We start from the raw sequence: 27,243 nt of genomic DNA, 5'->3' as shown, positions 1-27,243 counted from the left end.
TCCGGGAACCCGCGAGGTATATAACTAGGTCCTCCGGCCCTAAGCTCACTATGCAAAGATCTCTATTGTAGCACAATGGCAGCACAGCAGCAGTAATTAGATTGCATCGCTGGGTAGGCACAGCACGCTGCAGTTCATCACCAGCCGCGCGTGTCTTGCTGCCGCCGTAGAAAAACGACGTAGTAGCTACAAGTATAGTAAGAACAAGCAGTGTACAAGTTGCCCATAATGGCGCTGGCCTTTGCTGCTGCGGCGGTGGCGCTGATGGCGATGGCGTTACAACTGTCGGCCGCAGCAGCCACGGCGCCGATCGGGCAGCCCGGCTGCAACACCACCTGCGGCGACGTGAGCGTGCCGTACCCGTTCGGCTATGGGCCCTCCCGCTGCTACTGGCCGGGGCTCAACCTCACCTGCGACACCAGCCACCAATCCCCGCGGCTGCTGCTCGGCGACGGCACCCGGGTCACCGCCATATTCCTCGGCAACAGCACGGTGCGCGTGGTCCGCACGGACCCCATCATCATAAACACGACGGGCAACTTATTCACCTCTGACGGCTGGAACGCCTCGCTCGATTTCGGCCGCGACTTCAGGGAGCACGGCTACCTGCTGTCGGCCGAAAACGAGCTCGTCGTCTTCGGATGCAACGTGGTGGCGACGCTTTCCGCGGACATCGTTGGGGAAGAAACCACCAAGATCGTCAGCGGCTGTGCCTCCTGCACCAAGAGTGACCGCGACGACCACATCATAGATAATCACTCTGTTCGCTTGTTGGTTTCAACCAGCCCAAACCAGCCAACCAATAGTGTTTTTCTCTCAGAACAAATCAGCACCAGCCAGTCTAAACCAGCCCAGAAACCAACCAGTGAACAGGCCGAATGTTTACGATATGGATATCGAAAGGTACTGCACCGGTACATTGAGACCATGCTGCGTGGCGAGCCTCACTTCTGGCGGCGTGCCCAAAGCAGTTCAGGCCAGGTGGCTCTACAGTGGCAACCACACCTTGGAGCAGACTCTTGAGCCTGTAACCGTGCTCGTCACGCCGCGGGGGTGGATCGACGACTGGGCACAGTGGGTGGACGGATTCAAGGAGGTCTCCCTTTTCCTCGATTTTGGGGTCAAGCAGGACTTGCCAGAAAAACGCAGCAGCGTTGTTGACTACGATTGCCCACAAGACGTACACCGCATGGTCTGCAAGAGTGAACACAGCTCTTGCAGTGCCATGGACCAAGGCTACACATGTAGCTGCGACGATGGTTACGACGGCAATCCTTACCTCGTCGGCGGGTGCCAAGGTTAGTTACCATGCATATTGCATACTGTTAGTAGCTCCAATACTTTGTTCCAAAAGTCTGGGCCAATTGGAAGTACAAAAATATTATTATACTCCTGCTGTTTTTTACCTGGCATATTAGTACCGGAAAAATGGGGAGCCTTGTTACAAACTCTAGAAAATAGAATGACAATAATGTACGTACATGCTAAAATGTACCTTTTTAAACATTTATATGTATATATCGCAATGACAAAAACCAAGAACCGTACCAATTTAACTTTTGTTACATAATCTTTATACTTGAAGAACATCATTCTCTTAGTGCTCTTTAAAAGTCAAGGATATATTCGTAATTAATCTTCTACACCAATTCATGCACATATATACAGAAGACAAAATGAATAAAATTAAAACGATAGAGAACGAACAAGCTAGTACACTGGTGGTTCTACACTACTACAGATTTGACATTCACTGCCGGCACCATCACGGTCGTTTTCTTAAAAAACCGGCAGTGATAGTGGCTAAAACCGACAGTGATAGGACCAACCAACACTGATATTCGGATGTCAGTTCTTATCATTGCCGGTTTTAGCTAAGAACCGAGAATGATATTTTCATCACTGTCGGTTCAAGACACGAATCGATAGTGACATGCTGTACCAAAAACTTCATAAATTTCTCATATGATGTCTGATGAAGACGAGTTTTGTACCAAAGTTATAGTACTCGACGAGATCTTCAACTTTATACTTAAAACGTTTTTCATTTGAGATCGTTTTGATGTCAAAATATACAGCACAAGATTTTATAGAGTTAATACTAAAGGGAGTCCATATGCTTTACGGTCATAAGTGAGTGTGTAGTGGTGGTTAAGAATCTCGAATGGAGAAGCGACCAAAAAAGGTGTAGATCTCGAAAAGTCATGTAACTTTGTAGTTCACAATATTTTATTCAAATTCATTATGATGTCCCTCTATTTGATTCGCATGATTTCATAGAGTTAATACCAACTAAAGCCATATGTTCCATAGTCATAAGTGAATGTGTAGTGATATTTAAGAATCTCGGATGGAGAAGCGATCAAAACAAAAGTTGTAGATCTTAAAAAGCTATGCAACTTTGTAGTTGATAACTTTTTCATTTGAAATCATCTATCTAACAAAAATTACATTTGATTTCTTAAATTTAAAATTCAAAATTTTCAAACGATCTCGGATGAAAAAATGCCCAATCAAAAGTTGTAGATCTCGAAAAGTTGTGCAACTTTGGTAGTTAATAACTTTCTCATTTGAATTCATCTATCCAAAAAAAAATTACGGTCAAATTTTCTCAAATTTGAAATTCAAATTCTTCAAATGACCTCATATGAAGAAATGAAAACCAAAGTTATAGATCTAAAAAAGTTACAAAACTTTGTAGTTGATAACTTTTTCATTTGAATTCATTTAGAATCCCAAATATTGATTTCAAAACCAGAGTGATATAAAATGGGGAGAACAAATATCCCAAATGGACACAAGCGTCCCCTGTCGCACCTAGTATAAGGTCTAGGGTTCGATTGTGTGGCTACCCAGTGGGGTCTCTCCTAGTATAAAAAAATATTCATATTTTTCAGCAAATTTTTTAGGTTTTCTAGAAACCCCATCACTGCTGGTTTTTTAAAACCGGCACTAATGAGCCTCCTGATCAGTGCCGGTATGGTTGTGTCAGTTCAAAAACCGGCACTGATGGCCATTTTGAACCGGCAGTGATTTTGAGTTCTGTACTAGTGCTAGCTCATATGATTTATTTAACATAATTGAGAATAAAGAAAAACAAATTGCCTTGTTGGATTTAGTAAGCAATTAATCTTAAGAAATAATTCAGCGCTGAAGTTCTACAGGAACTGGCCAAAGTTTAGCATTTCATAAGCAATTAATAACCAAAATAAATAATTACAACAGCATTTCCAAACATTTTGGGACACTGCGGACGGCGCAGCCCTCTATGGCAGTTCACCAGTTCGCAAACTAGCAGAATGTATACTCAGAGATTTCCTCGCCAGGCTGGCCTAGCCTGATCAGGAGATGCTAGTCCGACGGAACTGCGAATTGTGGTAGTGTGGAACAGTGGAGATTTACTACACGGTTGGAGTTTGATCGAGGATTCAATGATTCACGGAGAGTAGCAGCCATGTTCTCGTTCCATGAATCAGGGTATCATTTTATAATGCGGAAACGGAACGTTTCGGTTCCCGGAACCTTAACCCAGAAAGTGCAACACACGGGGCAGCCAAACAGGAACGAATACACCGCCGCAGCACCACAGCGATTTCTGGACTATTATACTGATGGGCTACACAAATTTAGCGCTCCAAAAATTCCAAGACCCTACTGTCGCCCGGCCTGTCGTCCATCCACACAGCCTGCATATTAGGAGTAGTTTTTATTCTAAGTCAAATATTTTTATTTTTAATACTAATTTAAATAATTTATAAGTTAACAACGTAAGATTTATACTTTTAAATTCAATATAAGAAATGTGTTTATAATATATAGTTCACATGTTGTTAACTACACGTAATTTTTTTTAAAAAAAATTAATGGTCAAAGTTAAGAATGTTTAACTTAGAACGAGCTTAATATGGTATAAAAAATAGAGGAAGCATATGCTTTCGTGTTTATATGAAAGTCGAACACTGTTTATTTTTGCCAATCACTTATTAAATTGTGATCTCAAGAAATGCTAGACAAATATAAATCTTATAAATTCTCATCAAAACCACAATCATATGGACATCAATTTGTAGACTCTAATCATCATTGATAATAATAACCGCTGGATCTGTTTTTCCTAAATAATTGCTCACATTAATAATTGGAAAAAAAGAGACAAAGTAATCTTTGAATATGTATGTAAATTACCCATCTATGCCATTATAAAATATGATTTAAGGTAACCCTAAATTTTCCTATAATTACCAACCTACCATTGATAGATAATCTACTTAACCTCTTAAATTTGCATCTTAATTACAATTTATTTCATTATTAAAAAACTAAAATATCCTCTCAAATCTACATAGAAATTACCAACATCTTTTATTACCAAAAATGTTTAAGTAACCACAGTGTTCCTATATCACCCACTTCTATATTAATATTAATATATTTACATGTGCCAAAATGCAGATCAAATACACACGCATGCATGAGCGTTGAATATACATGTTATGTTTTAGCTTCATGAAAAATACTTCAACTCATTTACTAATGATACCAACAAATCATTTAAAATTATATTAATAATTGTGACATATAATTTATATAAAAACATATTTTGTATTTGTGTATACATTTAACTAAAATATTTTACACATCTATATTGATAAGTGTAATCTTAAGAACTCTTTTAATATTAAAGAAACATTATTATGCATATAATTTTGTAATAAAAAAATTCAAACATCATGAAAAGTTGTGGAGGTTAATATACACTAAAGGTGCTTGCAATAGCTTGTATTTGAGATTTATTTCCAATAAATAATACCATCCTCCTGATGTTATCATTGCTATCTTATCTTATATCTCACTTCAAGCTCGACCGCTAATCTTAAGCGATATGGCGCAGTTTTAATTAACTAGTATGCAATTTTAGTACTATAATTTATGGCATAAAATCTTTATTGTCAATAATACAAAAAAGAAGATTTAATAAATTATACAGTAAGTACAAAAGTTTTAGCTCAACTCTTTCGGATAAAAAATCTATAGTAATAAGACTCAAATTTTAAAATTTAAATCTAGATCCATGGCATCATAAAATATAGTTTAAGTTAAGGTTTTGGCTATATATTAACTAGACATGGAGACGCCTTGCAAAGAAAAACATATGGATAGATGTCAAAATATATAGATTAGTAGTCTAGTAGTCTATACCACTACACAAACTAGAAAAATATGTGTTTTTTAGGATTCTAACTCGAAACCTCAACGTTCATGTTTCCTCAAGCACATGTACTAGCTAAGCTACATGACACATGACTATATAGCTAAAACTATTGTTTTGACTACACATTTTTAATCTTATATTATACACTGGACACTCAAAATAATCTCAAATGAAAAAGTTGTTAATTACGAAGTTGTAGATCTCGTCGAGTATGACAATTTTGATGTTAACTTTGTCTACATTTGACAATGCTAATCATGTCAAGTATGATCTCATATTTGGTCTCGTAAACCATCTCAAATTTAAAAGTTATCAACTACGAAGTTTTAGATATCCTTAATCTCTACAATTTTGATATAAAAGTTTATCTTAAATCGATCTCATATGAAAAAGCTATGATTTTTTTTGTGCAAAATAGCTATCACTGCTAATTCAAGCCACGAACTGGCTGTGATAGGTGGACTATTACTGTCGGATTGTGACTTCAACCTACAGTGATTACCATGTCTATCACTCTTCAACCGGCGGTGATTACCATTTCTATCATTGCCGGTTAAAACCACAAACCGACAGTGGTAATACATGTATCACTGGCGATTATACTATCACTCACGGTTGAAGCCACAAACCCACAATGATAAACTTTTTCACTGCCGCTTCTAATGCAACCAGCAGTGATAGTCCGGCAACAAGTTCTATAGTAGTGTAAGATCACAACTGAACTGTGACTACACAAAGTAGCATGGAGACAAAGCCTAAAAATTAATATAAGTAATTTATATTAGTGATAGGAATGATTGAATATAGTAATACCTAACGCTTATATATCATAAGATTTAAACACGTGTGAGAGCACATGTTGATGGACTAGTGAATCTAACATTTATATCGCTTAATATTACGGGTCCTTGCAAAAGCAGGAAGATGGATTATTAGTCTTATTTATTTCCACCGTGTGTGAATTGGTGGGTTAACTGGCTCTAGATGTCGACGAGTGCAAGTTACTTGGTGAAGACAGAGTGTGCTTCGGTGTATGCACCAACACGATCGGGTCATACTATTGCTGGTGCCCACAAGGAACTTACGGTAAACCCGACGTCCAAGGTGGCTGTGTCGATTATAACTTCAACAAAGGTCAGTATCATCAGTTATGTTTCAAAAAAAAAAAGTATCATCAGTACAAACGCACCCTGGAGTCGCACTGGTTGCAAACAAAGACACAGCGGTATCTTACTTTTTTTTTTTTTTTTTGCAGATGCTCTGTCGCCTACGGTGGCTACGGTGCCGACAGGGACGCCCGGCTGCAACACCACCTGCGGCGACGTGCACGTGCCGTACCCCTTCGGCTTTGGGCCCTCCCGCTGCTACTGGCCCAGGTTCAACCTCACCTGCGACACAAGCCACAATCCCCCGCGGCTGCTTCTCCACGACAACAGCACCGACGACAGCCTCCAGGTCGTCCACATCTCCTTGCGCAATTCCACAGTGCACGTCGTCCATCACGGCAGCATCAGCGTGATGGACTTCTTGTTCAGCTCGGTGGTTGACTTTGCCTGTACCTGTACCTGTTAGCTAATTAATGAGTGTTAATGGACATGGCAGTGAACACTGGATATTGATGCAACTCGATCTTGAGAAAGGTCTTCTAGGCATCATGGACTCGATGAGAAAAGAGCAAAAAGAGTTCCAAGAGATGATAGATATTATTCAGAGGTAATTGCAGTCTCACTAGCAAAACTATTCCAGTCTCTCTGCATGCAAATTAATGGTCCAAATATTTTTTATGTTATTTGGTAGTTGTTGGGAAAAGGTCTGTCAGGAACACCATATGAAACGCAAAGTGCCACTGAAAGTAGTGCTATACAAAGTAAGTACTATATACCTACCTTAGTTCAATTTCCCTATGCTCGGATGATGACGAATCTTTTTCTCGTAAAGTGGGTTCTGCTGCAGCCCCAGGGGACCAATCTCTGTGGATACTATGTTTGCGAGTTCATGAGAGTGTGCTAAAAAAGAACTAGTCTAGAAAAAAAAGGTAAGTGTACACACACACACACACACATATCTATATATATATATAACCTGTTAGCTAATTAATGAGTGTTAATGGACATGGCAGTGAACACTGGATATTGATGCAACTCGATCTTGAGAAAGGTCTTCTAGGCATCATGGACTCGATGAGAAAAGAGCAAAAAGAGTTCCAAGAGATGATAGATATTATTCAGAGGTAATTGCAGTCTCACTAGCAAAACTATTCCAGTCTCTCTGCATGCAAATTAATGGTCCAAATATTTTTTATGTTATTTGGTAGTTGTTGGGAAAAGGTCTGTCAGGAACACCATATGAAACGCAAAGTGCCACTGAAAGTAGTGCTATACAAAGTAAGTACTATATACCTACCTTAGTTCAATTTCCCTATGCTCGGATGATGACGAATCTTTTTCTCGTAAAGTGGGTTCTGCTGCAGCCCCAGGGGACCAATCTCTGTGGATACTATGTTTGCGAGTTCATGAGAGTGTGCTAAAAAAGAACTAGTCTAGAAAAAAAGGTAAGTGTACACACACACACACACACACATATATATATATATATATATATATATATATATATATATATATATATTCTTCAAACATATATTTATATATATATATATATATATATATTCGTGATAGATACAATTTATTTATCATTATTCTTGATACACACACACACACACACATATATATATATATATATATATATATATATATATATATATATATATATATATATATATATATATATATATATACTAATATACTTTTTCTTTATCTCATATCTCAAATTGAAGACTCGTTGGTTGAAAGAAAAAACACTGGACACACACCATCTCAAAGCAATCCAAGAGACAATAGGTGGATTTCTGAATGATCAGGTCTTAACTCCCGGCGGCGAGTTTTACTATGACCCAAATATGTGATGATGAAAGCCAAATTTCATATTGATCCAAAGAACATGTAATGATGAAATGTACAATTAATGCAAACTTTACATGTGACGATGAAATGTAATATTATGTTTTAGTTTACTTTTACTTGTGTTGCTTGCGTGCATTGATCGAGCGAAAACTTTATAGTATGCGCGCGTATACGTATATTACTTTGCAGCGAATAATGCGTATTCGAAAACCAAATTAAAACAAAAAAGAATCATCAATTGAAATAAGCAGGAAAAGAAAAAAAAAGACCCTTTAGTCCCGGTTGCTAATACCAACCGAGAATAAAGGGGTCAGCCCAGGCACTGGCGTGGCTACCTTTTTAGTCCCGATTGGTATCACCAACCGGGACTAAAGGTCCACTTTTATTCCCGGCTACTAACCCTTTATTCTCAAACTCCTATTCCCGGCTGCGTAACCGGGAATAAAGGGGGTTGGCAGCCGGGAATAGAAGCCCTTTTTTTACTGGTGACAGTTACAAAATGTCATCTCCCATTGTTCTACAATGGGCCGTTAAGCAAGGTTTGTCAGCGTCTGCTGCCAACAACTCAGGGACGTGCCCGGGGGACGTGCTCAGCAACCTTTGCAAGAGTGAGCACAGCGACTGCCGACAAGAGAATGGAGGCTTTACGTGCCACTGCTCCAAGGGCTACGATGGCAACCCTTACGTCGCCGATGGATGCCAAGGTCACTACTAATTCCTCCTCATGCATATCTATTCACTAGTATATATATGCATGTTTCACAGTGCACGTCTCCACGGCACCCTCCAGGTCGTCCACATCTCCTTGCGCAATTCCACAGTGCACGTCGTCCATCACGGCAGCATCGGCGTGATGGACCCCTTGTTCTTCTACCGGCTGGTTGACTTTCCTCTCCCATATATCGGCGAGCCCTATGCTCTGTCGACTAGGAACGAGTTCATCGTCCTGTCTGGGTCGGGCGTGCGTGCTACCCTCTACGGGCAGTACAGAAATGGCAGCAGCAGCAACAGCAATAGCAACATTGGCGACGACAGTATCATCAGCCGAGCTGTCTGCAGCCCAGTCGGAGATCGTGGCGCTGATGGGTACTGTACTGGCCACGATGGCTGCTGCCACGCGCCCATCCCTGCAGGCAGCACGCCCAAGAGAGTGGAATTCAAAGCGCTAAACGGGAATAATGGCAACTATCATCATTATGGTAGTTGGCCGTGGTACGACGCATTGGCGTTCATCTCGGAGATGGGGTTGACTGATCAGTGGCACAAGATCTTCAACATGGGTTCTGAGACCATCGGTAACATGTCATCTCCCATTGTTCTACAATGGGCCGTTAAGCAAGGCTTGTCAGTGCCTGCTGCTGACAACTCAAGGAAGTGCGCAGGGGACGTGGCCAGCCGCCTTTGCATGAGTGAGCACAGCGACTGCCGGCAAGAGAATGGAGGCTTTACGTGCCACTGCTCCAAGGGCTACGATGGCAACCCTTACGTCGCCGATGGATGCCAAGGTCACTTCTAATTCCTCCTCATGCATATCTATTCACTAGTATATATATGCATGTTTCTCAATGTTTGTTATTCTTTGGGAGGCTTCCATTGTTGTTTGTTGTTCATTCTCATTGGCTGCAGATATTGACGATTGTAACATCCCGGCGCTACGCCAATCGTGCTTGGGCGGCTACTGCAACAATTTGCCTGGGCACTATGAGTGTCGGTGTCCGCGAGGAACCCACGGCAACGCTTCTGAGCCCCAAGGCTGCGTCATCAGGTCCCCAACAGGTGTGTGATAGATTCTCATGTCTCGATGAAGCTTTGGTTGACATTGTACCATATGTATTGCATAGCTTGCGAAAATGATCATAACATATAGTGTATGCGTATGTACATTTTCAGGTTTAATCATTGGTTTGTCAGTTGCAAGTGGTCCGGCGCTCCTTCTGTTGGTTATGGGTATATTGTTCCTACTCCGCAAGTTAAAACAGCGCAGAACAAAACTACTGAAACAAAAATACTTCAAGCAAAATCGCGGACTACTGTTGCAACAGCTATTGTTCCAAAAGGCAGACATTGCAGAAAAGATGATAATACCATTGGATGAGCTTGCAAAGGCCACAAACAACTTTGACAAAGCTCGTGAGCTTGGTGGCGGAGGGCATGGTACCGTTTACAAAGGAATCTTATCGGACCTACATGTTGTAGCCATCAAGAAGTCAAAGATTACAGTCCAGAAAGAAATAGACGAGTTCATAAATGAGGTAGCAATCCTCTCACAGATCAACCATAAGAATGTGGTTAAACTCTTTGGATGTTGCCTAGAGACCGAGGTGCCATTGTTGGTTTATGAGTTTATCTCCAATGGAACACTTTATCACCATCTCCATGTTGAAGAACCGAGGTCCCTATCATGGGGCAGTAGGTTGAGGATTGCAACCGAGATAGCTGCTGCTCTTGCCTATCTTCACTCATCAGATTCAATCCCAATAATCCATAGAGACATTAAGTCCAGTAACATACTTCTTGATGATACAATGACATCAAAGATATCGGACTTTGGAGCTTCAAGGTACATCCCGGTTGACAAAACTGGGTTAACAACAAGGGTTCAGGGAACAATAGGATACTTGGATCCTATGTACTTTTACACCAACCGCCTCACCGAAAAAAGTGATGTCTACAGTTTTGGTGTAATTCTTGTGGAGTTGCTCACTAGGAAGAAACCATTTTTGTATTTGTCCTCTGAAGGCGATGGTCTTGCTTCCCATTTTGTTAACCTACTTTCTGAGGGAAATCTTAGTCAAATAATAGATCCACAAGTTATGGAGGAGGGAGGCACAGAAGTCCAAGAAGTTGCTACACTTGCAGCATTGTGTATAAATTTAAGAGGTGAGGAAAGGCCAACGATGCGACAGGTAGAACATACACTACATGGGCTTATGACGGACAATCCATCACTGAGTGGACAAGGGCAAAGATGTGAGAACCCATGTAGCAGAAGATATAGTTTGGAGCAAGAGATGGCAAGCTACCCTAGGTAGCAGTGCTCTTTTTGCGCATTAGCATAAAGGACTCGTTAACTTCTACTAGGAGTAACTACACATGTGCATGATGGTTGAACTCAATGCACTCACCGTCGCTTTTGTTTCGGTAGCACGATTCCAGTGTATTCGCTCTCCACCTTTAATAAAAGTGCAATCCAGATGAGATACAGTTATTTAATTGCTTTTAATTAAATTTTTCTTGTCTGACTCGTCCTATTTACCAGTTAATTCGTACGGCTTCTCCTGGAATAATACAAGAAGGAAGTCATTTGTTTTGTGACGACGATGCGTGCCCTGTGCCAACTGGATGTCCCTGGTGCCTTGGCATAAACTGCGGGTTGTCAAAACAGAGCATCTGGCTCGGGGGTCGAGATCGCCCGCGTGCTTGGCCGGAGTACAGGTCGGCCTCCTTTTTATGTCCCTATTTTCCCTGTATGTACACGTTCAGCGCATGTTATTCTGACGAACACATGAGGCGCACACGGTCCACCGCTGTGTGTTTGCGCCTCGTACGTAGACATATCAATTTGGGAAAGGCGCCAACTTCAAATACTTGTATCGGATTCTTTTCAAAAACGTGAGCGTGCCGTACCCGTTCAGCTTCAGGCCCTCCCGTTGCTGCTGGTTGGGGCTCAACGTCACCTGCGACACGCGCCACCAGCCCCCGCGGCCGTTGCTCGGCGACCTAACCTCACTCAGTTGTAACGCCTTGCTCGAATTCTGCCGCGGCTTCAGGGAGCACGGCTACCTGCTGTCGGCCCGGAACGAGCTCGTCGTCTCCGCCAGATGCAACGTCACGACGACGATTTCCACGGACATCATTGGGGAAGAACGAAGAATTGACCAAGATCCTGGCGGATGTGGCTCCTGTACCAGGAGCGACTGCCGTGCCGGCTTCACAAACGACCACCGCTAGGCCACAGACAAGTAGTGCAGCGGCACGTCGGGCTGCTGCCTGGCGCCCCTCACTTCCAACGGCGTGCCCGTGCCTAATGGAGTCCAAGGCCATGTGGCTCTACGGTGGAAATGTTAGCAACGCCTGGCACGTGGGGAAGAAGAAGAACAGAGGACAAGATTGGATAGTTCGAGTTCAGTTTCATTCAAACAATCGATGATCCTATTACACGGGCATCGCTACCCTTTTTTTTCCGCAGGCAGGCAGCTGTTTGGCTTCTAGCGCTTCGACACACAATGACACAACTCATTGCTCCAGAGTGGGCCGTATACATTTGAGTTCTACTTCTTGGGCCTGGCGTGCCGAAGCACCGCGAGCTCTTCCGTTCTCGCCATCTTTAGACGAAGCTTCAGGCGCTCGATCAGCTTGGCTACTGACAGCTCCACACCTTTTAGGATACTTCTCCAAGTGCACGACATGGCCTTGCATGGTTGTCGTCCGCCTCCCAGACCACAGTGTCTGCCTTCGGTTACTCACCATGACCTGAGGGCAGCCACAACCAAGCAGGTGCAGTAGCTCCATTTCGTGCAGTTTGAGGACTGGTTTCTGCCGAGGTGGGATGACCGTGCTTTAGAGCACTTCTATACACCACTGCAGGAGGATTTCTATAATGCTTATTTGAACAGTGGAGTTGAATTCAGATCTCAGGGAGTTTGCTCCATTGAGTCACTTGTTGCAGCTGCAGGCGAGCAGATTCGTCTCTATCTATCATATCTGCCATGGTTGACAGACCTTCTTGGACAGACTGGCCGCTATGTTCCATCATGGGTCCGTGAGTTCTACTCTTCACTTTGAAGTGACCGGACTCTAGGTTCCAGCGTCCGGTCAACATCAGTAAGGTTCCAGAGAGCATTTTTCGTGACTGGACGCGTCCGGTCAGTGCTGACCGGACGCAGGTCAGAGTCCGGTCACAACTGAACGGCTCTTTGGCGGGGATAACTGACCGGAGCATCCGGTCACCATGACTAGAGCGTCCGGTCACCCCGCAGAGTGCCGACTCAGCCTCCCAATGGTTTGTTTTGAATGAGGGGGTACAAATACTTCCTCTATTCGTCTAAGGGAGGCCTCTTGCCCATTTATTCAGCTGAGAAACACCCTTGAGAGTGCAAAGAAGAGCAAGAGCCTAGTGAGGTGATTGAGATTTGAGAATCCAAGATTAAGGCCTCATTAGTGCAAGGAGAGTAGCAAGTGTGCATCCACCCTTCTCATTAGGCTTGTCGTGGTCAAGTGAGAGTTTGTGCTTGTTACTCTTGGTGATCGCCATCACCTAGATGGCTCGGTGGTGATCGGGAGTTTGGTGATCATCCGACGGAGTTTGTGGATGACCCAACTCAAGTTGCGAGCGGTTGTGGGTGATTCACCGCGACGGAGTATCAAAGAATCAGCCCGTAGAGAGCACTTGATCCTTGCACGGATCAAGGGGGAGCTACACCCTTGCGCGGGTGCTCCAACAAGGACTAGTGGGGAGTGGCGACTCTTCGATACCTCGGCAAAACATTGCCGCGTTTCTTTCCCTCTCTTTACTTTAAGCATTTATATTTGAGCAATTCATTTCTTGTCTTTACATTCCTAGAATTGCCATGCTAGAGTAGGATTGGAACTTAGGGTGCTAAACTTTTGTGCGGTAGAACAATAGAATCACATTCTAGGCACAAGGGGTGAAGTGGGCTAAGTATAGGGATTAATTATTGCAAAGAATTTTAGAATTAGCCTAATTCACCCCCCTCTTGGGCATCTTGATCCTTTCACAAGCCATCCAACCATACCAAGTACGACGGGAAAATAGAACCCAACCAATGGTTGCGTATCTACTTCCAGTCCATAGAATTGGCGGGTGGCGACGACGACATCAATGTTTTATATTTCCCCATGGCACTCGACACTGTGCCCCTGGCTTGGTTTGACAGACTATGAGCCCACTCTATTGATACTTGGGGACAGCTTCAGCGAAAATTTTGCGAAAATTTTTGCGGAGTACTCACCACTCCAAGTACCCGGAACGAACTCAGATCGTGCAAACAGAAGCCAAACGAATCCTTTCAGGAGTACTATCACCGCTTTGCAGAATCCAGAGCCCAAGTTTTTTACATCACGGACAGGGAGGTGATAGATCACTTCACTAACAGGATCAAATACAAGTGGCAATTTGAAAAATTCTGTGATGACAACCCAGAAACCGCAGAAGAATTCAAGCGCACAGTACAAAATATGATTGCATCTAAAGAACGTACTCGCGAATGATTCCCACGTGGCCCTCAAGACAAAGGTTATGACTCCAGGGGCAATCAGGGTGGTCCATCTGCTAGGAAGAGAGGACCCGACAACACCGTTGCCTCCGCAGATAGGTCCAAGAAGTCGAACAAGAACAACAAAAAGTTTGAAGACCTCAAGAATTTACCCTGCCCTTTCCACAAAAATGCCTAGCACACGGCAGCCGAGTGCAGATAACTCCAAGAACTAGGTTTATACGCCAAAAGTAATCAGGGCAACGACAAAGATGATAACAACAAAGACGAAGACGACAATGCTGACCCAGGATTTCAACAGCCTAAGGGCCAAATTGCAGTAATCTTTGTCGGGTTACCATCTCTTCAACTCAGGGAAGCTGGCCCTTTGGGACATCATGGCAGGAGAACCCACGACGCCAAAGTACCTTAATTGGTCTGAGTACCCGATCCAGTTTTCCAGAAAGGATCAATGGACTAGCGTGACTAATGCCGGCCACTACCCACTCGTCCTGGGTCCTACAATAGACGGCATGACAGTTCCCAAGGTCCCGACTGATGGGGGTGCATGTTTAAATATTATATTTGCGGACACATTAAGGAAGATAGGCATGGATTTCACAAGCCTACTCACTCCCACTAACGTCCCATTCTACGGGATAGTACCCGGCAAAGCTGCTATGCCACTCGGATGGATCACGCTCCCTATAATGTTTGGCACCCAAATAATTTCTGAATAGAGTTCATCCAGTTTGAGGTTACTGATTTCGAATCATCATATCATGCTATCTTCGATCGACCTACTCTGGCCAAATTCATGGCCGTACCGCACTACCCTTACCTCTTGCTCAAGATGCTGGGTCCTAATGGCGTACTCTCCTTCCGAGGCGACCTCAAGCGTTCGTACGACTGTGACACGGAAGCCATCCATATCGTAGCTAGAACCTAGCAAGTCTATGAAGCGCGGGAGATCACCAACCTCGCATAGCAGACTAACCCGGAAGACACAGAGATTCCAACAAACAAGGCAGGAATTATTGCTCCCCCTCCAAAACAGATACCATTGAGATTGATCTAGGTATCGGTGATCCCTCCAAGACGGTATCATTAGTGCCCACCTCTCTAAGGAATAGGAACTCGCGCTCACTAACTTTCTTAGAGAAAATAGAGATATCTTCACATGGAAATCGGCTGATATGCCAGGTGTCCCGAGAGAGTTGGCTGAGCACAAACTGGATTTAAATCCTGGCTTAAAGCCAATGAAGCAACGCTTACGATGATTCTCACCAGATAAGAAAGCGGCAATCAAGAAGGAAATTACCAAGCTATTGGCAGTCGGCTTCGTTAGGGAAATTCTTCACCCTGACTGGCTAGCCAACCCAGTACTCGTCCAGAAAAAGAACTCGAAAGAGTGGCGCATGTGCGTCGACTACACAGATCTCAACAAGGATTGCCCGAAGGACCCCTTCGTCCTGCCTTGCATTGATCAGATAGTAGACTCTATGGTCGGGTCAGCTTTACTGTCCTTTCTTGATTGCTACTTTTGCTATCATCAAATTGCCCTCCGCAAAGAAGATCAAAGCAAGACATCCTTCATCACCCTGTTTGGTGCCTACTATTACACGACCATGTCATTTGGGCTAAAGAATGCCGGTGCAACCTATCAACGGGCTATCCAAGTGTGCCTAAGTGAACAGATTGGTCATAATGTGGAAGCCTATGTGGACGATGTCATCGTCAAGACCAAGGATCCCTCTACTCTGATCGAGGAACTAAAACAAACCTTTGACAACCTTCATGCATACAAGTGGAAGCTTAACCCAACCAAATGCGTGTTTGGAGTACCCTCCGAACAACTATTGGGTTTCCTGGTGAGTCACCGGGGCATTGAAGCTAGCACGAAGCAGATTCGAGCAATCACCCAGATGACTTGACCCCACTATGTCAAAGATGTCTAGAAATTGATAGGGTGCATGGCTACCCTTAATCGCTTTATCTCACGGCTCAGGGAGAAAGGATTGCCCTTTTTTAAGACACTGAAGAAGACATGCAAGTTCGAGTGGACAACCAAAGCAGATGAAGCCTTCCAAAAACTCAAGGAGTACCTGTCCACTTCACCAATCCTTACTCCACCTGAGAAACAGGAGCCACTACTACTCTACATCGCCACCACTACTGCAGTAGTCAGCACGGCAATAGTTGTCGAGTGGGCTAAAGAAGGCCATGTGTACAAGGTACAATGACCTGTCTACTATATCAGCGAGGTGCTATCAGAATCCAAGGTCAATTACCCGCATGTGCAAAAACTTCTCTATGCCCTCTTGATCACTTCACGCAAGCTACGCCACTACTTTGATGAACACAAAGTAATAGTGGTATCCGACTTCCCACTTGATGATGTCTTACACAACCGGGATGCAACATGACGCATATCCAAGTGGTCAGTCGAATTTGGAGCTCAGAACATTGAGTCCGTTTCCCGCAAGGCTATCAAATCACAAGTCCTGACTGATTTCATAGCCGAGTGGACCGAAGCCCAGCAGCCTACTATAGCAGTTATACTCGACCATTGGAAGATATACTTCGACGATTCTCTCAAACTAGGAGGTGCAGGCGCTAGTGTTCTTTTCATATTTCTAGAAGGAAAGCAGCTTAAGTATGTGCTACAAATATTTTGGCCTGCTACCAACAACGAAGCAGAGTATGAGGCCCTCTTTCACGGTCTCCGAGTAGTAGTTTCACTTGGCATCAAGCGCTTACTTGTCTATGGTGACTCCTCAGTCGTCATCAACCAGGTAAACAAAGATTGGGGCTGTCGAGTTCATGCAAGACATCATGTACTGATTCGGTATGCCCAATTGGATCATTACAGATCTTGGCTCACCCTTTAAGGCTATCGAATTCAGAAGTTGGGCTCAAGATTGCGGCATCAGCGTCGATTACACCTCTGTAGCTCACCCTTAGGCAAACGGCCAAGTAGAGCGGGCCAACGGGCTACTCCTAGCCGGACTCAAGCCTAGATTACACGACGAGCTCAAAGACTTCGGCAACAAGTGGTTATACGAGTTACCCAAGGTAGTCTGGGGATTGCGCACTCAGCAAAGCAGAGCAGCAGGGTACTCCCCCTTTTTCCTGATTTATGGCTCGGAGGCCATCTTACCAGCAGACTTGATATGGAACTCTCCCAAGGTCGAAAAGTACAACGGAGGCGAAGCAAATGAAACCCGGCGGCTAGAGATCGACTGTGCCGAAGAAGTCAAGATTAATGCACAATTCCAATCCGCCAGGTACCTGCAATGCTTACGATGTCACTACGACAAAAAATGTACACCCTCGTACGTTTCAAGTCGGAGATCTAGTCCTCAGACGTATTCAAAACACAACATGACGCCATAAGCTACTCAGTCCCTAGGAAGATCCTTTTATCGTCTCTAAAGTTACCCGTCCAGGTTCCTTCAAGTTAGTCACGAAAGACGGCGACCCAGTGCCTAACTCTTGGAATATCTACCAACTACGAAGATTTTATGCTTAGTATTACTAAGTAGTTCTTGTTCAAGTAATGTCAGAGTCCTAGTATCTGTACCCAAGATTCTAAATTATTAATACAGGGTCAATGTCTTTTACTAGATTCATCCGTCATTTTACTCTTCACAACCTACACAACATTTTAGTTGTCTTTCTCTATTAAAGTAACAAACGAGATACACAATCGACTACTCTCGCGGCTACACATCTCGTTGAACGATTATCCCACTCGAACACAATTTTCATCTGTATACCGAGTACTATGCTATGATTAACGAGATACATCTCCCACCCGGAAGGCTTACGTCTCCTTGGCCGGGAGCCACTTTCCGACATTTAGTCTAGCTATTACATCTCGTCCTGGGTAGGGTGAATCCCAGAAGCAAGTAACCTGATTCGTTGGCTACGGACGAGATCCTAACAACAAACAATCATTACACGGGTTAACTTGAACAAGTGACTCTGAGCACTTAGCATCAACAATTGGGTCCGACATGATTCTAATCATAGCGACTACGTTGATTTTCTTTCCGCATGGCTATCAGTCTTACTCACCTTTCAAAAAAAGACTCGCCAGGACTACAGCCTAAACAGACTACAATCTTACTTAAAAAGATTACCAATCTCAAAATATTCAACTACTCTGTTAAAGAAGGGTTATGCATGCAAGAACAACATGCTTAGTTTTAAGCCTGCACAAGTCAAAAGAACATTGAGTTATCAGGGGCTCAATGGTTCACTTCCTTAGACTTGTGCTCTGGATTTCATCAAATTAGGATGGCACCTGGTGAAGAGTTCAAAACTGCATTTCAAACTCACCGTGGGCACTATGAATATAAGGTCATGCCTTATGGAGTCACTGGAGGGCCAGGTACATTTCTAGGTGTAATGAATGAGGTTTTGGCTCCCTTACTCAGGAAATGTGTAGTGGTGTTCATTGATGATGTTCTCATTTACAGTAGGAATTGGGAAGAGCATTTGTCCCATATTGCCCGTCTTCCAACTCTTTCTGGAACGTACATCAATTCTATGTTAAACTGTCTAAGTGTTCCTTTGCAAGACAACAACTCAATTATTTGGGATATGTGATTAGTGCATAGGGTGTTGCTACTGATCCTAGCAAGTTGCAAATCATTGCTAGTTGGCCAGTGCTTACTTCAGTAAAGGAACTCAGGAGTTTTCTGGGTATGGCAGGGTATTATAGGAAGTTTGTCAGAAATTTTGGAGCCATAGCAAAGCCACTCACTAACTTACTCAAGAAAGGTGTACAGTATGTGTAGACATCTGAACATTCAGCTTCATTCCAAGCCCTTCAACAAGCATTGATGACTGCTCCTGTCCTAGCTCTCCCTGATTTTTCCAAGACTTTTGTCATTGAGACAGATGCATCTGATAAAGGAATTGGAGCTGTGTTGCAACAAGGTGGCCACCCTATTGCTTATGTTAGCAAAGCTTTGGGTGTTAAGGCCCAAGGACTATCCACCTATGAATAAAAAAGTATGGCAATCTTGTTGGCAGTAGATTATTGGAGGCCCTATCTACTACAGGCTGAATTTATTATTCAAACTGACCAGAAAAGTTTGATCCATTTGGATGATTAGAGGCTCACTACACCCTGGCAGCACAAGGCTTTGACCAAATTATTGGGACTCAACTATAAGCTGGTTTATAGGCAAGGCAAGGACAACAAAGTAGCTGATGCATTGTCCAGAACTACACATGGTGACATTCATGATTTGGCAACCATTGTGTCTGTTCAGTCTACCTGGCTTTAAGATATTCAGTCAGCTTAATCAGTGATCCTAAATCAGCTCAACTCATGCAAGAGCTTTCAATTCACTCACCATCTGGTCATTTTTCTTTGGTGAATGGTATCATATATTTCAAGTCCAGAATTTGGGATGGAGAAAATTTGCCTGTCCAGCACAATATATTGGAGGCTCTTCATTCTAGTCCTGTGGGAGGTCATTCAGGAGTTGAGGCAACTTATCACAGGATTAAGAAGCTCTTTGCTTGGCCTCATCTCAAGAAAACTGTTCAACAATTTGTCTCTCAGTGTTCTATTTGTCACCAAGCTAAAAATGAGAAGGTGGCATACCCTGGACTCTTAGCACCACTTCCTGTACCAACTGGAGCCTGGCAAACAGTATATCTGGATTTCATTGAGCGTCTACCTAAATCTGAGAAATTCAATTGCATTCTTGTGGTTGTGGATAAATTTTCTAAGTATGCCCACTTCTTACCCTTGTCTCACCCATTTACAACTTTTCAAGTGGCCCTAGTCTATATGACTCTAAGTTTATAAGCTGCTTGGTCTGCCTAAGGTGTTGATTTCAGACAGAGACAGGATATTCACTAGCCAAGTTTGGAAGGAATTATTCAAATTACTCAAAGTCAATTTACACATGAACACTGCAAACCATCCACAGACAGATGGTCAGACTGAGAGAGTAAACCAATGTCTGGAAACATATTTGAGGTGCTTTGTGCATGCCACACCTAACAAATGGGCTTCTTGGTTACTATTGGCTGAAATATGGTATAATACTTCCTACCATTCTTCACTGGGATATACACCATTCAGAATACTGTATGGACATGATCCAAACCGACTTGGCATTGATATTGTTGAAGCCTGTCAAAAAGTTGATCTTGATACTTGGATGAAGGAGCGAGATCTTATGATGCAGCTTGCCCAACAGCATCTTAACAGAGCTCAGATTAAGATGAAGCACTTTGCTGATGCCAAGCGTTCATTTCGTCAGTTTGCAGTTGGAGACTCTGTATATCTGAAACTTCAGCCTTATATCCAAACTTCGTTGGCTAATCGGTCTTCCAACAAACTGAGCTTTCGCTACTTTGGATCATTCACCATTGTGGAGAGAATTGGTTCAGTTGCTTACAGATTGGCCCTGCCTGACACAAGCTCCATTCACCCGGTCTTTCATGTTTCCCAATTGAAGAAGGCTATCTCACCAACTCATCAGGTATCACTTGACTTACCTGACCCCTCCATTCAGTTACAGGTTCCTCTCCGTATTCTGGACCGTAGGCTGCATCGAAATTTAGATGAAGTGATACCTCAAGTACTGATTCAATGGTTGAATCTTCCACCTCAACTGTCGACCTGGGAAGATGAAGCTTCTCTTCGCCAAGAGTTTCCAAGGGCTCCGGCTTGGGGACAAGCCGTTTCTGAAGGGGAGGAGATTGTCACCGGTGCTGGGGATCACACTCCTGAAGAAGAAGACAATGAAAGGGAGGCAGCGTCTGATGCTAGGCCAAGGATGAGTAAACGAGCAACTAAACCAAATTTGCGCTACGTTGGGCCGGAGTGGGCCGAGTAGGAGCTGGCCCATGTAACGGGCGGGTGCGCTGCATCCTGTAAAAGGGAGAGTGAGAACGAAGCAAAAGTCAGAGTTTGATCTTGTAATAGAGAACCCGGCCGGCGGCCTGGGCGATGGCGGCGTCTGGCTCGTTGCCGACGACCGATACTGTTCTAAGATACATCTCCACTACCACTATCAACCGATTCCGGTGATATACTGGTCGGGGCTCAACCTCACCTGCGACACCAGCGACAGCCCAACCCCCCGCGGCTGCTGCTCGGCGACGGCAGCCTCTGGGTCGCTAAGATCTCTCTGTCGCATGAAACCGTGCGCGTCATGCGCACGGGCGCCATCATAAACACGACGGGCAACTTGTTCACCTCTGACGGCTGGAACGCCTAGCTCGAGTTCGGCCGCGGCTTCAGGGAGCACGGCTACCTGCTGTCGCACAAAAACGAGCTCGTCGTCTCCGAATGCAATGTGATGGCGACGCTTTCCGCGGACATCGTCTGGGAAGAAACCACCAAGATCGTCAGCGGCTGTGCCTCCTTCTGCACCAAGAGCGACCACGAGGACGGCTTCATAAGTGACTGGGCATCGGGCTGCAATGGCGGATCGAGCTGCTGCCTGGGGCCCCTCGCTTCCAGCGGCGTGCCCGTGCCCGTGCCCAATGGAGTACAGGCCAGGTGGCTCAACAGTGGGAACCACACCGTGGAGCAGACTCTTGTGCCTGTAACCGTGTTCGTCGCGGAGCAGGGGTGGGCCGACAAGCAACAGCAGGAGCGCGGATTCGAGGAGGTCCCCCCTTCTCCTGGATTTCGGGGTGAAGCATGGCTTGCCACCAGTGCAACGGGAGGACAGCACCGTTTATTGCCCAGAAGACGTACACCGCCGCAGGGTCTGCAAGAGTGAACACAGCACTTGCCGTGACGTGGCCCAAGGCTACACGTGCCACTGCGACCCTGGTTACGGAGGCAACACTTACCTCGCCGGCGGGTGCCAAGGTTGCAGATGCACCACCCTCATTTTTCCTTTCACCTTATAGCACCTAAGAATTGGCCTTATATGCACCACCCAAAGCCCAATAAGCTACACCACCCACAACCCAGACGATCAAAGAAGCTAGCTTAGCAGGAAGGCCAATCAACGAACTGTGTCTCGACTCCGCGCCGCTCCGTCTTTCCCTCGATCAGAGTTCCCGACGCAGCAACGTTTTGTTTTCGCAGTTGTGCCACGGTGCTCACTGCCAGAAACGTCAAATTTGCCGAGTATTTTTATGTTTGCCGAGTGTATTTTCTCGTGCACTCGGCGAACATGTTCTTTGCGCTAAAAACACTCGGCAAAGAGGAGGTTTGTCGAGTGTAAAAAAAAACACTCGGCAAAGAGGGGTTTGTCGAGTGTTTTCTTTTTTGCACTCGGTAAAGAAATAATTTTTTTTCTGGGAAAGAAGGGGAAGAAAAAAAATGAAAAAAAAACTTTGCCGAGTGCTCAGATCTAGGACACTCGGCAAAGCAAAAAAAATTCTACTTAATTCCCCGCTGCTCACCCGTCCCCTCCCCGCTGCTCTCCCCTCCCGACGCCCCTCTCCCCTCCTCTCCCGCTGCTCTCCCATCCCCTCCATCTCGGTGGCTCGGTGGCGCGGCCACCCCTCCCCATCCCGGCGGCGCCCCTTACCCTCCTGATGCCGACGGCACCCCTCCCCTCCCGGTGCCAGATCCGGGCTCGGTGGCGCGGCCTCCCGTCGGGCTCCGGCGGCTCAGTGGCGCGGCCTCCCCTCCCCATCCCAGCGGTGCCCCCTCTCCTCCCCTCTCGGCGCCAGATTCAGGCTCGGTGGCGCGGCCTCCCGTTGAATCTCGGTGGCGCGGTTGCGGCGCTCGGTGGCGGGGCTCAGTGGCGCGGCCTCCCGTTGGATCTCAGAGGCACGGCCTCCCGTCGGGCTCCGGCGGCTCGGTGGCGCGGCCTCCCCTCCCCATCCCGGTGGTGCCCCCTCTCCTCCCCTCTCGGCGCCAGATCCGGGCTCGTTGGCTCGGCCTCCCGTTGAATCTCGGTGGTGCGGTGGCGGGGCTTGGTGGCGCGGCCTCCCGTCGGATCTCAGAGGCACGGCCTCCCGTCGGGCTCCGGTGGCTCGGTGGCGCGGCCTCCCCTCCCCATCCCGGTGGTGCCCCCACTCCTCCCCTCTCGACGCCAGATCCGGGCTCGGTGACGCGGCCTCCCGTTGAATCTCGATGGCAGGGCTCGGTGGCGCGGCCTCCCGTCGGGCTCCAGCTGCTCCGACGTGGACGCAGCGGATCTGACGTCTCCGGCGTGGGTGTAGTGGATCCGGCGTCTCTGACCTTGCTGTTTTTTTTTTGTTTTTTTTAGAAAAATATTTGTCGAGTGTTTTTTGGCACTCGGCAAAGTCTTTATCGAGTGCCCGACGATTGACTCTCGGCAAACAGCTCTTTGCCGTTAAAACCTACGCCAAGTGTCGTTGCCGAGTGTTTTTGGGGCTTGGCACTCGGCAAAGGCTCTCGCCTCTAGCTGTCTAGCTTTCTCTCGCTCGGTCACTCACCAGTCACCAGCAGGCAGCGAGATAGGCAGATAGCAGTAGAGAGCCTGGAGCCCTGGAGACCCTGGAGACCCTGGAGGACGGAAGCCCAGAGGAGCGCGGACGGCTAAGCTGCACTCCTGCAGGCTGCCTGGTCAGTGGTCACAGTCGCACGGCCAGCCGGCTGGGTTGCCGATTCTAATAGGTGCATCGTGCAGGCTGCAGGCAATTCAGTGATTAGCCCGTCACCCAACAGAAATCAAGGATTTAAGGTAAATATTAGATGCTCCGTTCTTCTTCTCTTTTTCTTTCTGAATTAATCTGATTTCTCAATTCTCAACTAAAACCACAATAGGTTATTGTTTTACTTTACAACTGTGTCACAGTTTAGGCTATTTGGGTTGCAGTACATATTTATATTCCTTTGTTATGTGCTAATTGCAGCCTACTTGATGGTATTTTAAAAGGAAAGCACCAAAGCCTAATGATGCCAATAATCCTCGGAATTCTTGTTTGGATGATATCAATTGGGAGGACCGGAGGAGGAGATTAAATATGATCTAGGATTAAGGAAACAAATTGATGATTATCATCCTAATCGCATTGGTGATGAATTTATGAATAATTGCCTTATTTGCTATGTGGAGAAAGAAGAGATGATGAAAGTCATGAACAACGCCGTGGTTGGTCACTTCATGAAAATACAAGGACATAGATTTCAAGATGAAAATTAAAGGTAATTCATTATATTTATTTTCATTTGTTCATTTTTTGGTTGAAAAAATGAAAGTTGAATCACAAGTCACTCGTTTTCCTTTTTTTTAGGCCGTCAATTTGTCGAGGATGTTGAGGAGTTGAAGTTAAACGATGTAATTTGCCTATGTTGACTTCGTTTTTTGCCGTCCTAATGGTACTTATTTTGGTAAACCTCTTTGTCACTTATTTATAGTTGCACCACCCTCTATTTTGCTCTAGCTTCGCCACTGCCGGTCCATTTGGAAGTACAAAAATATTGCACTCCTGTTGTTTTTTTGACATGCCATGCATATGAGCACCGGAAAAAATCCAAAGCAGGCCTGTTGCAAACTTTGAAATGGGCCCTACCAATCTAGAAAAATAGATTGACAATAATCTATTCGCTTGAGCTTATTGAAAGGATCAAGATGTTCAAGAAGAAGGTGAATTGGACTAATTCTTTTTTTATAATAATTAAGCCCTATATTTAGCCCACTTCATATATTGTGCCTAGAATGTGTTTCTATTGTTCTACCGCACAAAAGTTTTACACCCTAAGTTCCAATCCTACTCTAGCATGGCAATTCTAGGAATATAAAGACATGAAATGAATTGCTCAAATGTAAATGCTCAAAGTAAAGAGGGAAAGAAACACGACGATATTTTCTCCAGTCCCATTGTAAAAATATGTATGAAACTTCTTCTTCAGGTCAGCCCAATTGGCAATGGAACTGACTGGCAATGATGAAAACCAAGTGAAGGCTGACCCTGATAAGGACAAGGAGAAGAAACGAACTCGATGGGCATCCTCAACTGATGCTTCGTCCAATTGTGTAAGATATCGACTGATATATTCTATCGTGCTTGTACTGTTTTGGTCAGTGAACTTAGCGAATTCTAGGAGCCTGTAATTTATGAGAAAAGCGACCAAATCATACCATTCTGGATATGGGCGTTTGTACGAAAAGGTTAGCCCTTTTGGCTTCAGACCGAAGTGATTCTTCATCATCTCGGTCACCCTCAGCAGTAATTCATCAACTTGCGGATTTGGATTTCTTTGCACCTGCTGACCCATCTGTGGATTGAAATCCCGTGTGCCTTGATATCCTAAATTTGGCACCATGTGAAGGATGTTATAATCCATGCCATAGTGATATCCTTGTGGAATCTCAATCTGCTGGGTCCTTTGCTGGCTTGCTGCTTGACATCTCTGATTGTAGACATAAGGATCTATATCTCTACGGATCCTTTCAATTGATGGTGTTATTTTTTTGAGCCAACGACGGTATGTGGCCTGATATGCCAAAATTGATCACCTGGTTCTGACTTTGCCCCACCGGCTGTTGCACATGCTGTACTGACGATGTAGGATTGTACTGTATCTGATTTCTAGTAGTCCCTTGAGTTTGTTCAGATGAACCCTGAACTACCTGAACATCACCATTACCAGCTGGTGCTGCTTCTTGATAGCTGGTACTGACTTGATTAGTCCCTTGGGTCGACGGATCTGGAATATTGTAATAAGTCGGCCCACCTTGACCAACTGGAACCCATGAATCGCCTCTCTCGTGGCGTTGTGGAATATGTCCACGAAAGCTTCGTTATGGCTTGATATGGCATCACGAAACAGATTTGTCTACAGCTTCCTTAAAGAAACGACTGTCTTCATCTTCAGTTGTATCCGTCTGTCCGTGTAGTAGAACTCTTGGTAGTGGCAATTTCTAAACAATTGTGTTGTCACGTGTTTTGGTATAGGACAACAAATACTTGTTCTAAAACTCTTCTATAGCTTTGCTGATGATACCCTTATCCCATCGGGTAGATCTTCATAATGCAGCATAAGGATGTCATTGTTGTTGTGAACCGCAATGACGATTGTGGGCTCCCACCGAGCGTGACAGAAACGTGTGTCGACACAGAATTTTCGTCTCGTGCCGAGGACACACGTAGCAAGCCGGAAGGGTCTGCTCGATGGAGCTGTAGATCCGCCTAGCTTCAGCGCAGGGATGGTCGATCCTACGCACTCCTCCCGAGACGTGTCAGTCAATTTGACCCTGTAATTGACAATGAGAGAAAGTTTATCAGTAATTAAGGGCGAAACATGCCGGTGTTGCAAGACAGTCCCGAATGTGCGGCTCTAAGAGCCGATATGAAAGGAGATCGACTAAACAGTCGATTCCAGCATATTCGTGAGAATAAATCGGTTAAAGCTCATTGGGTTGTATAAGAAGAATCGGTTATCATTCAAGATAAATGTCGTTATTTAAATAAATATTAATCAATGGCAATAAGATATCAACAATGATTGATTTATGCTAAACCAATGATTACAAGTAATCGAACCCCTATTTATGTAAAGAAACAATTCAACACCATTTAACCGTTTAATAAAGATAAATCTAATGAACATATTAGATCTCATCTATCGCTATGACCAGTGGAGCATGAGGCAGAATCATGCAGGCCGTAGAAATAACAATAGGCTCGACGACTCTAACTCATTACTAATATCAGTGGGGCATGAGGCAGAATCATGCAGGCCGTAATACAATAATAAGATCATGGGGCTAACACATCTTTCAACCTATCTTTACTTCAATAGTCTCGTGATGCGAACTGTTCGTGAAAGCACTTGATATCGGCTAAAACAGCCGATTCAGGCATAGCGCACAGTTAAAGTCATGCCTTATCAGGAATAGATCTACCAAATAACGATCCCCACTCCACGGTGCTAACAGTGGGG

General features: G+C 44.7%; 1 protein-coding gene and 1 pseudogene across 1 annotated transcript; both read left to right on the top strand.

The window, feature by feature from the left end:
- The first annotated feature begins 228 nt into the window (after positions 1-228).
- LOC136488411 (wall-associated receptor kinase 2-like) lies at positions 229-11,204 on the top strand. The gene is made up of 8 exons (XM_066485351.1): positions 229-770; positions 904-1,298; positions 6,197-6,346; positions 6,468-6,703; positions 8,963-9,677; positions 9,799-9,883; positions 9,938-9,948; positions 10,063-11,204. Exons 1-8 carry the CDS (start codon positions 229-231, stop codon positions 11,202-11,204), a joined length of 3,276 nt encoding a protein of 1,091 aa, XP_066341448.1.
- A 437-nt stretch (positions 11,205-11,641) lies between these two features.
- LOC136488410 (wall-associated receptor kinase 4-like) lies at positions 11,642-22,283 on the top strand (annotated as a pseudogene).
- The last annotated feature ends 4,960 nt before the right edge of the window (positions 22,284-27,243 follow it).

The sequence above is a fragment of the Miscanthus floridulus genome, chromosome 10 (genome assembly GCF_019320115.1).
Source record: "Miscanthus floridulus cultivar M001 chromosome 10, ASM1932011v1, whole genome shotgun sequence".
NCBI lineage: Eukaryota > Viridiplantae > Streptophyta > Magnoliopsida > Poales > Poaceae > Miscanthus > Miscanthus floridulus.
Note: the sequence above shows the minus strand (reverse complement) of the source record. Positions and strands in the feature narration are given on the sequence as shown.